The 14,728-nt window shown below is 42.7% G+C and overlaps 1 protein-coding gene across 1 annotated transcript in view; it reads left to right on the forward strand.

Annotated features, from left to right (window-relative positions):
* LOC308078292 (uncharacterized protein) overlaps nt 1-14,728 on the forward strand; it is a 56,755-nt gene that overhangs the window by 39,182 nt on the left and 2,845 nt on the right. The window contains exons 34-50 of the mRNA XM_080419413.1: nt 108-2,116; nt 2,772-3,067; nt 3,224-3,392; nt 5,339-5,580; nt 6,260-6,449; nt 7,385-7,559; nt 8,176-8,354; nt 9,404-9,473; nt 10,173-10,306; nt 10,927-10,961; nt 11,380-11,545; nt 12,139-12,234; nt 12,640-12,680; nt 12,787-12,909; nt 13,428-13,526; nt 14,088-14,216; nt 14,330-14,369. Of these exons, the coding sequence (XP_080275539.1) occupies nt 108-2,116; nt 2,772-3,067; nt 3,224-3,392; nt 5,339-5,580; nt 6,260-6,449; nt 7,385-7,559; nt 8,176-8,354; nt 9,404-9,473; nt 10,173-10,306; nt 10,927-10,961; nt 11,380-11,545; nt 12,139-12,234; nt 12,640-12,680; nt 12,787-12,909; nt 13,428-13,526; nt 14,088-14,216; nt 14,330-14,369 (4,193 nt within the window). The remainder of the gene's footprint in view (nt 1-107; nt 2,117-2,771; nt 3,068-3,223; nt 3,393-5,338; nt 5,581-6,259; nt 6,450-7,384; nt 7,560-8,175; nt 8,355-9,403; nt 9,474-10,172; nt 10,307-10,926; nt 10,962-11,379; nt 11,546-12,138; nt 12,235-12,639; nt 12,681-12,786; nt 12,910-13,427; nt 13,527-14,087; nt 14,217-14,329; nt 14,370-14,728) is intronic.

Consider the following 14,728-nt stretch of genomic DNA (forward strand, 5'->3'; position numbering starts at 1 on the left):
ACCACAACAACAACATACTCTACCACCCCCCCAACCACAACCTCAACTACAGCAACAACAGCATCAACTCCTATAACGACCTACTGCACTGTGTGTAAGTGGTCCAGCTGGATCAGTGTGGACTACCCAAAGTTTGGAGGCATTGGGGACAACGAAACAATCCAAAACATAATCAAGCATGGCATTGACATCTGTGAGAATCCAGTGGAAGTGGAGTGCCAGGCTACTGGCGCAGTTGGAGCTCCAATATCTCAGAAGGATGTAATATGCAACAACGAAGTTGGGCTGTTATGCCGGAATGACAAACAATTTCCCCCCATATGTTCAGACTATGAGATAAAAGTGAAGTGCTGCAAGACCGTGAACTGTGGAACAACAACAACACTTTCTACCACAACGACAACCCCTACCACTACCCCGACCACAACCTCAACTACAACAACGACAACCCCTACCACCACCCCAACCACAACATTATCTACAACAACGACAACCCCTACCACCACCCCAACCACAACCTCAACTACAACAACGACAACCCTTACCACCACCCCAACCACAACCTCAACTACAGCAACGACAACCCCTTCCACCACCCAAACCACAACCTTATCTACAACAACGACAACCCCTACCACCACCCCAACCACAACCTCAACTACAACAACGACAACCCCTACCACCACCCCAACCACAACCTTATCTACAACAACGACAACCCCTACCACCACCCCAACCACAACCTTATCTACAACAACGACAACCCCTACCACCACCCCAACCACAACCTCAACTACAACAACGACAACCCCTACCACCACCCCAACCACAACATTATCTACAACAACGACAACCCCTTCCACCACCCCAACCACAACCTCATCTACAACAACGACAACCCCTACCACCACCCCAACCACAACCTCAACTACAACAACGACACCAACTACAACACTAACCACTACACCAACTACAACCATTACTACAACTACACCAATAACTACTACAACATCAACAACCACACCTACTACCCCAACAAAAACAACACCAATCCCCTGTGATGGTCAAATAACTTGTGACTGGTCAGTATGGATCAATATTCGCAACGCCACCTCTGGTCCTGATGGTGGAGTTATTGAATCCATGGATGACATCATTTCTGCTGGTCATAACATATGTTCAGCTCCAGAGGACATCCAATGTAGAGACACTCTGTCCCAGCATGCTCAAAATGTGACTTGTACACTACAACGTGGTTTTGCATGTTTCAACTACAAACAACCGTCACAGCAGTGTGACGATTATCAGGCCAGGGTCAAATGCTGTCATTGTACAACAACGACAACCCCTACCACCACCCAAACCACAACATTATCTACAACAACGACAACCCCTACCACCACCCCAACCACAACCTCAACTACAACAACGACAACCCCTACCACCACCCCAACCACAACCTTATCTACAACAACGACAACCCCTACCACCACCACAACCACAACCTCAACTACAACAACGACACCAACTACAACACTAACCACTACACCAACTACAACCATTACTACAACTATACCAATAACTACTACAACATCAACAACCACACCTACTACCCCAACAAAAACAACACCAATCCCCTGTGATGGTCAAATAACTTGTGACTGGTCAGGCTGGATCAATATTCGCAACGCCACCTCTGGTCCTGATGGTGGAGTTATTGAATCCATGGATGACATCATTTCTGCTGGTCATAACATATGTTCAGCTCCAGAAGACATCCAATGTAGAGATACTCTGTCCCAGCATGCTCAAAATGTGACTTGTACACTACAACGTGGTTTTGCATGTTTCAACTACAAACAACTGTCACAGCAGTGTGACGATTATCAGGCCAGGGTCAAATGCTGTCATTGTCTACCACCTACTACAACTGCAACTAAAACAGCAACTACTACAACTTCTACCACCTCCCCAACCACAACCTCAACTACAACACCAACCACTGCAACAACACCTTTCATCATAGTGACAGGTGAAATACCTACAACTATCCAACCTAGTACCGGCCCCATAGTGCCATGTGCCTGCCATGCCAATGGAACAAACTTTGCTGTTGGTAAGTTCAGTTACGCTTTTTGTTATTTCCTGTCATATACATTATGTTACAATGTTGAATGTTAAAAGTAAACTTGGCTAAAGTTTCAAATAATTCCGACTGCTCTGAACGCCAGGTTTTTTCTACCTGTGAAGCTTTCTACCTGTGAACTCTTTGGACATCTTCTTTGCCTACTTTGCCTTTTTTCAGATAGAGGCTGAACTGAAGGCCTGTTAAAGAGTCATAAAGTTGTTTTAAGCTACAATAAATAAGGATTTATATTAATTTTAATATTTTTCATGCGATCATACAAAGCAACTCTACTGGAGTCCCATAAGAATAATAATATAGGTGCTGGACACAAGCTTATAAGGGCCCTCTTTACTAAACTTGTTCCTTAATGTAATTACTTCAACCCACTACTGTACAGTAGGACTTGTGGTCGAATACACACACCTTGAAGAATTGAAATGTTTATGTTATCTAACATCAAACATTTACTCTGTCTTGATTCAAATATAATGCATAAGTGGCCATTAAAAATTGTATTGTATTGTAAAAATGTATTCCACTGTGTGTGTCATACAGCATTAATACCACAGCTCTATTCTCATCTAATAAGCGTTCGGTGACACTGATCTATTTAATTGATTGTCACTCCCAACACCGTCTTTAGGTTCGGTCGTCTACACTGTGTCTGATCAGGATGGCTGCACTTACACGGGTTACTGCAATAACAGCTGTCAAGTAGAGATCAGCTACACCTGTCAAACCACTACAACTACGACTACACCAACCACAGCTTCTACTACCACGCCTCGGCCTACAACTACAACTACGACTACACCAACCACAACTTCTACTACCACGCCTCGGCCTACAACTACGCCTACACCAACCACAACTTCTACTACCACAACTACGACTATATGCACCGACTGCGACTGCACCAAAACTCATCCTCACCGAAAGGTACATAGCAGCAATTGAGAGCCGAAGTCTGACATCAGTGCCACTAGAGGCTATCCCCCTGGGTCACTGAGTTATTTTTTTCCCCATTGAAAATACCATAGGGTCTCAAAATAAAATATTGTATTGTGTATCATTGTGATTTGTTCCCAATTACAGAGCGGTGAAAGTTGGCTGGAAAACAAGTGTCTCAGAGCGCATTGTTTCAACAAAATCATCACTTATGAGCCCTTAGGCGATGACTGCCCTGATAAACCGAAGTGTGCAAACGGATTCCCTCCTGTCCCCGTCAATACGTCTGGGTGCTGTGATCAGGAACAATGTCAATGTAAGTCCTACCTGTTACCAGGGACAATCTCTAAACAGCATTTTTTGTTTGTTTGTTTGTTTGTTTTTGCTTTTTAGCCCTTTTTCTCCCCAATTTAGTCGTTGTGCCAATTGATTCATCCCCACACACATTTTAACTGTGTTGTCACTGCTGTTGCATCCTACTGGCTCGCCTGCCAGTGAGGAGCCCCCACCGGGAGGACGTAGAGTCCTACTCCTCCCACCCAACACTCTCCGCTGACAGGTGCCGCCAGCCTGCCACCAGCCAGTAGGAGTAGCCTGGTAAACCATCCCAGTCGAGTGAATTCACATTTTCATGTGTCTTCTGCAGAATGTGAATTCATGCGACCTGTATGGTTTACCAGGTTACAGTAGGTGTATATGCAGCGACAAATATCACCCTCCACACCCAGCTTCCCTCCCCTGAACACAGGCCAGTTGTGCTTGTATAGACGAATGCACCGCGGTGGGTTCGAACACCCAGACTCAGCGGTGGTGGGCAGATATTTTACCACTGCGCCACCCCACCCGAGCGCCTTATCAGGGACAATCTCAATGTAAAGCTGTGCTTACATTACAAGATGATTGTTTTAAACCATTCAAAAAACGAGACCAGTGACCATTGCAGATCAGAAGCATAGCCACCGTAGAGGCAGGGTTGGCAGCTGCCGACCCAAGTTGAACTCTTGCCTGCCCCTGAAAGACTGACCGAAAAAGTCAGACCGCAAATCACCTTCCCCCAACAACTCCTCCAAATGTGGCCATACTATTGAACTGTCACAAACTGCACTTACATTTCTGTTCAGAGTGCTGCAGCGGTTGTTAATGTGCCTCTTCTTAACAATAGATGACGCCAAATATGTGAACAAGGCCGTAATTGTATCACATTTGACTTGCAATTATCTTGAGGTATTGCACACTCTATTTGTCCTTTAATAAATAATTCAATATCAAACTCACAACAATAAAATATCAATGCACAGTAAAGTGCTGGGTGCGTAATTATTGTGAGTCCCAGTCTGAATATTGTTTAGTTTGTCGACTACGCCACCTTTTTTTATAGAGGAGGGTCCCCTTTAAATACACCTTTACTTCTACAGGCTTTCACAGGTTCGAGTTACTGGTAAGTTTCAATACTTTGGTTTTGAGAACACAACACTTTAGAAAATTCCCTTGAGAAACTGGACACGGATGCAAAATGTATCAAAAAGGTAAGTATATTTATTGGTCCCTAATACAGTGGCTTCTGTGCCTTAAAAACAATCAAAATAACACTATTGTTGAAGTCAGTGGGCAGAAATTCATGCCCGCAACAACACCATCAGAATCAGTAGATAGGCTACACAAACTAAATTAGTTTGAACAACGATTAAATTATAGACTTTTTCCAAGTGCAAGCCCTGTCGGCTCATGCTGTACACTACGTTTGAACAGCTGATCTGTTAACTTTGCTGTTGTAATTGCAATTTTGAATTGACTCAACAATTTGTGCAGCACGTCATGTTCGTCTTTATCTGCCTGTAATGCTGCCTGCCCACTGCTTCTTTGATTATACTTGCATTATTGTATTTTATTCAAGTTTCTTTTTCTTGCATTACGTTGCAATAGCTCTTTCTCAAAAGACATATCAGCTGGTTTTGTGTCCGAAATGTTGCTTCCCCAAAATGTAAATCATGGCTACTATAAGTTATAATATACTGTAATATAGTTATTAATATACTCTGCTATACAGCTTGGTTAAACCAACCTTTTATTCATAAAAAATGTTGGCCCCGGTTTGTGAACTTATTGAAATTGAAATTATTGGCTTAGGAATGCGACAAAAACAAAAAAATATCCATGAATTCAATGGGGTGACTAATCGATAGAAAAAAAAAATGTTTTTAGGTGAACTATCTCTTTAAATATTAATTTGTAAATGACACCAACCTCTTTTCGTCTCTAAAGGTGTCTGCTACGGCTGGGGTGACCCCCACTATGTCACCTTCGATGGCACCTATTACAGCTTCCAAGGCATCTGCTCCTACTGGCTGGTGAAGGAGATCATCCCCACCTACAACTTCAGTGTCCTGATCGACAACTACGACTGCGGCAACGGCCAGTCCTGTCCCGGGTCCATCGTGGTCTTCTATAGGAGCTACACGATCCGGATCACTCAGAAGACCATCGATGGCGTTCCCACCAGCGTGGTAACAAAATGGCTCTTTTCAACGACAAAATTCAAACTAAACAGCGTTGGCGGGCCGTGTAACGTATTCACAGGTTCTGGATAGGGTTGGGATTGGGACCATTGAGGAGAACCGGAATCGATTCCATCACATTTGGAAACGTTTCCGGAACTGGGTTTTATCACACTGTCAGAGCTGGCATGTCTGCTATACAATTACAATACCTGTAACCAAATGGACCCTTGCAGGTCTGCAACTCTGAGTACAAATGGAACCAAATGGACCCTTACAGGTCTGTAACTCTGAGAGTTATGATGATCCTTGACATTACAAAGTTTGAGAATGTGTACTCTCTCAGAGTTACAGACCACTCGGGAACCGTTAAGGAATGGGACCGGAATCGTTAAAATCCCAAAGGATCCCAACCCTAGTTCTGGATTTGTTTCCATACGTTATGGCTCGGTTTCAAAAAAGGTTCTGGATTTGTTTCCATAAGCTATCCGGCTCTGTTTCAAATAAGGTTCTCAGAACCGAATGTGGGCCCTGCTCAGGAGGAGGTGGTACTAACCCTTAGTTCTGGGAGCTCAGAACTCAGAACTTACACTTTATTTCTGCGTTTATTTTTGTTCAGATTTTTTTTTTTTTATGTTTGAAATGGTTTACAAGCTTTCGTAACGGCAAAAATCACATTCTCTCAAAGGTTTACGTGAACGACAAGCGTGTGAATGCCGTGGCCTACAAGAACGAGGACTTCGTGATCACCACCACCAAGGGTATCAACACGCAGATGCTCGTCCCCGCCATCGGTGCCAAGGTCACCTTCTCCGGGCTGACCTTCAGCGTCTCGCTGGCCTACGACAGGTTCCACGGCAACACCCAGGGACAGTGTGGTCAGTGGCACTCTTCACTATCCTTCTGTAAAAAGAAGATCACTGTCTATCTGTGCTGCAGTGGTGTAAATTAACAAAAATGTACATTTACTCAAGTACAATTTTGAGGTACTTTTACTTTACTGGAGTATTTCCAATTGTCAATACTTTTACTTTTACTCCACTACATCTCAAAGGGAAATGTTGCACTTTTACTCCACTACAATTATTTGAAAACTTTAGTTACTAGTTACTTGCAGATATAAATTATTACATTATAAAACATACAGTAACCACTTTAGCTCTATTTCATACCTGGGCTATTTTCAAACATTTCAGTACTTTTACTTTTGAAACTAAGTACATTTTGATACCAATACGTTTGTACTTTAACTCAAGTAAATGTTGAATTCCGGACTTTTACTTGTAACAGAGTACTTCTACATTTGAGTACTTTTTCCACCACTGTCTGTCTGTCTGTCTGTCTGTCTTGTCTGTCTGTCTGTCTGTCTGTCTGTCTGTCTGTCTGTCTGTCTGTCTGTCTGTCTGTCTGTCTGTCTGTCTGTCCTCAATCTATCCATCACCTCCTCAGTGGATTGTCCAGTTGATCTCAAATTGCAGGGAATAATTCTTCACTTTTCCCACTTTATTTTATCTGTTTATTTGCATTTATGCCACAGACTATGGAATCTGTAAAATGCATTCAGGCACGCCTTAATGGCGTCGTAATGCAAGATTTATACTCTTGGCTGTGTGCCAAAAGTTGCTGATTTTATCTACAAGCTCACAACGCTGTGAGCTTGTAGATACAATCCTTTAGTGTTCATTTAACTTAGAGGCTCTCAGAGTTACAGACCCGTAAGAAATGCTGAGAGCCGATGGAATAGACTTGGCTGTGGCACGTACAGTACATTATTGGTGTTACAGTATTCGTTATGGATGTCATAAAAATACAGGTACATGTGACAACAACCAAGATGACGACTGCATGCTGCCCAGTGGCAAAATCGCCTCGTCCTGTCCCAGCATGGCAAACGAGTGGCGCCTGAACGATACCTGTGACGTAACCCCCACCCCCACCCCCCCTACCTGGGACTGCCATCCGGACATCTGTGATGTCATCAAGAGCAGGTATGTGTGTGTGTGTGTGTGTGTGTGTGTGTGTGTGTGTGTGTGTGTGTGTGTGTGTGTGTGTGTGTGTGTGTGTGTGTGTGTGTGTGTGTGTGTGTGTGTGTGTGTGTGTGTGTGTACACAGTATGTATGTCATACCTGCCAACACTCGGCTCCTGAATAGAAATTAATCGTGAAATGCTTCCTATTTTTGGGCAAGTCAACCCAGACTCTTTGCCAAAAGTTAGCATGCAAATGTAACAGCGATTGTGTGGCTTTGTACACTGTGTACGCTCTATATGTATAAAAACATTTTCAAATAGTTCAAATAGCCAATCTACAAGCTACATGTCGATCGGCTAGTTTACTACTATTTGAATTTTTTTTTTTAAATAGTAAAAAATGGCAAAGAAGTGTAGGGATAATGGGTAAGGCACTGGTGAAAATAGAGCCCCATATCTATTTCACCAAAAAGACGCGTTGTAATGCAAGTGGTCGACAAAAGTGGTACTTTAAGAGTTTTAAGGCTATTTTGACTATCCTTAATCACAATTATTTTGGCCACAATAATCGATTTAATTGTCAAATCGTCCCACCGCTATAAGTGTTGATTTAACGTGTTGTCTGGTCCTCGCAGTGTGTTTGAGGCGTGTCACAAAGTGGTCCCCTACGAGCACTTCCTGTCGGCGTGTCAATATGACGTGTGTCAGATGAACAAAACCGCCATCGGCTGCACCAGCTTAGAGACGTACGCTGACGCCTGCGCCAAGGCCGGAGTGTGTCTGGACTGGAGGAAGGACGCCCACGGTCAATGTGGTGAGCTTTGATCATGTGGTTTATTGATTGATTGATTGATTGATTGATTGAATACTTTATTAGTGAGAAATGTATACAGCACGAGGTACAGTCAGACATTAAGGCTAATAGGACAGTGTTTTCAATTCAATTCATCAGCATAGCATAAAGAAATAACACAATAATTACATGTCATCAACAAATACAAAACGTTATATGTACAAAGGAGAAAGAGGGAAAACGTCGGCAGAGAATAACACCTCCTTTCTATGGGACATTGCATTTACCTCCCCTTGTGGTCTCCTGATAGAAGATTTTTCAGGCTAGTTTTGAAAGAGTCCAGTGATCTTTTAATGGATTGTGTCAGGGTATTCCACATTTCGGTGGCAGAGTAGTAGAATGAAAGTTTTCAAGGTCTTTTTCCCATAAAGAACTGAGGCTGATTCGACAAATGCCTTCTAAATCAGTAGTTCTCACACTTTCACGATTCCCCCCCCCCCCCAAAAAAAATAGCAGATGTACAAGCGCTGCGAGCTTGTAAATCTGCTATTTTTGAACAGCCAACGCAAAACTCTAAAATGACACAGATACTTTCCCGGTTTTAATGGGCTATTCACCCACAGTCATTGTGGTAAGCTTTGATCATGTGTTTTATTCAAGGTTCCAACATCTTTATTCTTTGAGACACCCTTATGGGTATTTGGGGGGTGTGGCCAAGTCCACAATTGTCTTGTCGGTGTAAACCAAGCCTCCAGAACCGCGGTGGATTAGATGAAGCTGCCGGGCCCACGAGTTCAAACATTTCAGTACCTATCTGATCGGATAAGATTTTGTGATCCAGGATCAGACAATCCAAACAAATGTTGGGTGGGGGCGGGGCTGTCTGTTCTCTAGATATATTATAACTCTATGGTGTAAAAAGTTTACACCACACGGGTATCAGCATTGATCATAGTGTACACAGATTATAAATGTCATAATCCTAAAGTGTACAATGTTTACTGCTTCTCTGTACAGATTATGAATGTACCAGTCCTAAAGTGTACAATGTTTACTGTGTCTCTATACAGATTATGATTGTACCAGTCCTAAAGTGTACCAGGCTTGTGGTCCCGTTGTGGAGTCCACATGTGATTACAGGTACTGTTTTCATAGTGGTCATGATGTCATAATGTGTACTGTGTGTGTGTGTGTGTGTGTGTGTGTGTGTGTGTGTGTGTGTGTGTGTGTGTGTGTGTGTGTGTGTGTGTGTGTGTGTGTGTGTGTGTGTGTGTGTGTGTGTGTGTGAATAGGCTATAAGTTTGGCCATTTTCACAATGTTTATCTGTGGAACTGAAAGTACTGCCTACAATTCCAAGTGCTTATCAGTGTGGGGGGTCCCCAGTTCAAAGATTATTTTGGGGGTTCACTGCGTGAAAAGTTTGGGAACCCTTGCTGTACACCATGGTTCTGACTAGGGCTGTGAATCGTCGATTTTTACGATTCAAATTCGAGTTTTTTTTTGCCCAGAACTTGCTACTTCTCAAACATTTAATTATACAAAAATAATTTAAAAAAGCTTACGTTAAGTTGAACCGATAACAGATACAAATTGCAATGTACTGTATGTATATATAGCCCATTTAGACTGGTTACACCTATACATTGTTGAAAAAAAAGAAAAAGAGAATCGCGATTCGAGTATGAATCGATTTTTTCCCACACCCCTAGTTCTGACCCAGTGTGCTGTTGTGTACTCAGTGGTTCTGACCCAGAGTGCTGTTGTGTACTCAGTGGTTCTGACCCTTTGTGCTGTTGTGTACTCAGTAGTTCTGACCCAGTGTGTTGTTGTGTACTCAGGTACAACCAGGAGTTCATCCATGACTGTAAGAGTGACTTCACCACCTTGACGAAGGTGCAGCCTGAAGGATGTTACTGTCCCAATGGAACCTTCCTGTTCAATCCAAACTCCAACGAATGCCTGCCCACCTGCGGTAGGGGACCCCCTCACACACACATAGACCACCTCACACACACATAGACCACCTCACATACACATAGACCACCTCACATACAGAGACCACCTCACACACAGACCACCTCACATACAGAGACCACCTCTCACACACATAGACCACCTCACACCTGCACGGCTACCAACATGAACTGAGGGTGTCATTTTTGGATTTGATCTATTAGAACAGTGATTCCCAGCCTGTGGGCCGGGGCCCACTGGGGCACGTGAGGACATTGCAAGTGGAGATTTTAATAAAACGTTAATACAGAAACAAAGAAAAGGAAAACAATCTTTAAAACCCTGGAAATTGTGTTTTCATTGTGAATAAATAAGAACGTAAAGTAAACTATGTTGGTTCCATTGATCCAAGCCAGAACACAATTGATTGATTGATAATTAAAATAAACAGAAAAGGGGGCTACAAATGAAAACAAACAAACAAGCCAAAGGAACTACCTTGTTTGACCATTCTAGTATGTTTCCATTGCTTGTGTGTTGTAATGTATGTTGTACTTAACATTATTGCAATTGCTCCTGTATCCAAAGATACACGTAGGCTAAGCATATTTTTATATATTTGTGTCTCTTTTCCAACAGACATTTGCTCGCTGCCAAATGGAAAATGGAAGAAGGTAAAATCCCTCAACAACCTGTTTTGCAATTTGATGGACTCTCACATTAGTTAATAATGGCAATACCTTATCCCATTTAGAACTGAGGCGTTTTTTGAAAAATCAAATCTTTATTCAAAAAATGACATAAGATTTATGTTGCTATGTATATAGCAACAACTGAAATGACACAGAGGTGTTCCCGGCTTTAACGATATAACAATGTGTAGGTGTAACCGGTCTAAATGGGCTGTGTATACATACAGTACATTGCAATTTGTATCTGTTATCGGTTCAACTAAACTTACACAATAATCCTAAAATAGAGAAAGAAACAAACTAATGAAAACGTTTGATAATAGGACAACAATATCATATATGTTTTGAGGAGTGTAGATGTGATTATCATGTTTATTGTTATTATTAATATCATCATCAGGTCAATGACAGGTGGGAGGAGGGCTGTGACGAGTGTCAATGTGAGGAGACGTTGCAGATCAGCTGCAACAAGAAGTCATGTCCACTGCTGCCACCAATCAGCTGTAACCAGGAAGGTCAGGTGAAGGTCACCGAGACCCTGGGCTGCTGCTCATCGCAGAGATGTGGTATGTACCCTACTACCCTTAAATCATTATATACCCTTAAAATCATTAAGTACCCCCTAAAATCATGAAAATCATTATGTACCCCATTGTGTACCACTTAAAATCATTATTTCCCCCTAGAATCTTTTCATTTTCGTTTATTTAACTCTGATGTGGTATGTAATTAGTAACGTGAGTCTTAAGTCTTTAAGTTTTTGCATGCAGGCCTGGGCCTCAGTGTGGCGGTCCAGGCACCCTAGGCTGCAATGCCAGCCTGACAGCGTGTTGCGGGTTCGACTCCCGTTCCCAGCGGCCTTCGCTGCGTGTCACACCCCCATCTCTCTCCCCATTTCCTGTCAGCCTACTTTCCCTATCCCGCTCTAATAAAGGCATAAAAATACCCCCCCAAAAAATCACACTATGCCTTAAATACCGGACACCGTGTCGTGGAAAATAGGGCCCTGAGCATGTACAACTGGACCAAAACGTGGGTCAAGTTTGTGTCCATTTGGATACACTTTTTACAACACTAAGGATTTTGTCCAATGACACACAAGTGTATTAATGATAACAAGCAATAGACAATAGCATTGATAATGTCGTTTGTGAACCAGAATGTGCAGTGAAGCAGTGTCCAGACGCACCCACATGTCCTCTGGGATTCTCCTTACACACGACCATGGGAGTCTGCTGCCACAACTACACCTGCGGTGAGTGTGTGTGTGTGTGTGTGTGTGTGTGTGTGTGTGTGTGTGTGTGTGTGTGTGTGTGTGTGTGTGTGTGTGTGTGTGTGTGTGTGTGTACGTGTGTACGTGTGTGTGTGTGTGTGTGTGTGTGTGTGTGTGTGTGTGCGCGCTGCTCTGTGATTGGTTCCCATTATACAATAAGCCATAGGTGATTTCCCAATCATGCTAGCTCATTTCTGTAAGTTTCATGTTTCATATTTTCTCACTGCACATTATGTTGAGTTTCTTAAAGTGTCATTTGCCCTGGCAATTTATTTTTCGTATGCCGGTTGGTGATCTTGCCTGGGATGCCAATATGACCAGAAATGCCACTGTTGGTTCCTTTTTAAATATGAGCAGTTTTATAAATGTAACCTTTTTCTCTTGCAGTTCCTAAAGACATGTGTGTTTACAACAACCATGAGTATACGGTGAGAACTTACACCCCGCTCTTCTCACTCATGATAATAATAATAATAATAATAATAATAGCAGCAGTAATATTTACTCAATAACGATCAATGATTCCTCCAACAGGTGGGTGACTCGGTCCCCGTGAACCCATGTGAACAGTGCACGTGTGGTCCTCATGAAGATGCCAGAACCCACCTGCACAAGGTGGTGTGTGAACTCTTACCCTGTGACACACACTGCCAACAGGTAAGAAGACACAACACGCACGCACGCACGCACGCACGCACGCACGCACGCACGCACGCACGCACGCACGCACGCACGCACGCACGCACGCACGCACGCACGCACGCACGCACGCACGCACGCACGCACGCACGCACGCACGCACACACACAGACACACACTACACGCATGTGTTTCACCCTGTTTATTGTGTATTGTATTTACTTGGTATGTTTAGTCTATATTTGTTACTGAGCGTACAGCACTTTGGTTCAATGCTGTTGTATTAAATGTGCTCTTTAAATGAAGTGGATTGGATTGGATTGGAACTTTGGTTTAAAGATAACTTTACTGTCTTTTCATATACAGGATTATTTCCTAAAACTCTTTATGCCTTGTCTTCAACTATTCCCAAATTGATGAACACAAGGCTAACACAAATAACCAAATGGACCCTTACAAGTCCATTTGGTTCCACTTGTACACACTTTAGAGTTAAAAGAATACTGACCATTTTGTGTATGTGTGTGTGTACACAGGGTTATGAGTACCAGGCCGTTTCTGGACAGTGCTGTGGAAGTTGTGTCCAAACCAGTTGTGTGGTCATGCAACACGACAACACCACACACTCCTTTAAGGTTTGTTACATTGTTGTGTGTTTGTTGTCTACATCAAGGTCTCCCAAACGTTTCTGGCCGCGACCCCCCAAAATAATCCTATTTCAACCGGGGACCCCCCAAAATAATCATATATGAACTGGGGACCCCCCCCAAATAATCATATTTGAACTAGGGACCCCCCCGAAATAATCATATTTGAACTAGGGACCCCCCCGAAATAATCATATTTGAACTGAGGACCCCCCAAAATAATCATATTTGAACTGGGGACCCCCCACCCTGACAAGCACTTGGAATTGTAGGAGTTGAGGCATTACATTTAGTTTGACTCGATTCCACAGATAAATATTGTGAAAATAGACTAAATAGATCTGCTATTTTCACAATGTTTTTGAAAATTTGACTAATTTTGAATTAAAAATGACTTAAAAGTCCTTAAATTGTAACCTATGCCCTTATACTGTAAGTTTTTTTTTTTTTTACTGTTGAGTGAGAAAACAATGTTGCACCCCCCCCCCCCCCCCCCTCCCACCCGTATGTGTGTTGTGACATTCTGTGTGTTTTTGTGTGTGTTTTCAGCCTGGTGACATTTGGTCCCCTAAAGGTGACAGTTGTGTCACATATGAGTGTGTGAAGATTGGAAAGCAGTTCATCACCTTGGAGACCAAGACCCTCTGTCCTGCTTATGACCCCGCAGAATGCATGCCTGTAAGCACACGCACACACACACACACACACACACACACGCACGCGTACTTTCGCAAAAATGTTGGCCCCAGGAAGGGTTCATGTGGTTTAAATTTTCACTCTGTCTTTTTCAGGGAACTGAAACCATCGCTTCTGATGGCTGCTGCCGTTCTTGTAAGTCTATCATTCATTTATACCCTGATATATTTTACACTACAACAAATAAAATAAAGTTGAACACATGTTGGAACCATTGTCCACTATTCAATCTACATACGGGATATTTTGTGTTCACTGCAGGCATATTATTGAGCCTCTTTCTGATCATATATGCTACATAAAACTCATTTCAGTACCAACTATAGATTGTAAAAAAAATATATGGATAAGACCTGTTTTGAAGCCACTTTCAGCTAAGTCACTATTTCAGCTGAAGTCTTCACTCAGTAGAATCAGTAGAAGCCCTAGAAACATACCTTACATACTTTATGATCAATTTAAACATTAATGAGAGCATAATTTACGAAAACGCA

This window comes from Gymnoscopelus braueri (genome assembly GCF_963280865.1).
Source record: "Gymnoscopelus braueri genome assembly, chromosome: 22".
NCBI classification, from domain to species: Eukaryota; Metazoa; Chordata; class Actinopteri; order Myctophiformes; family Myctophidae; genus Gymnoscopelus; species Gymnoscopelus braueri.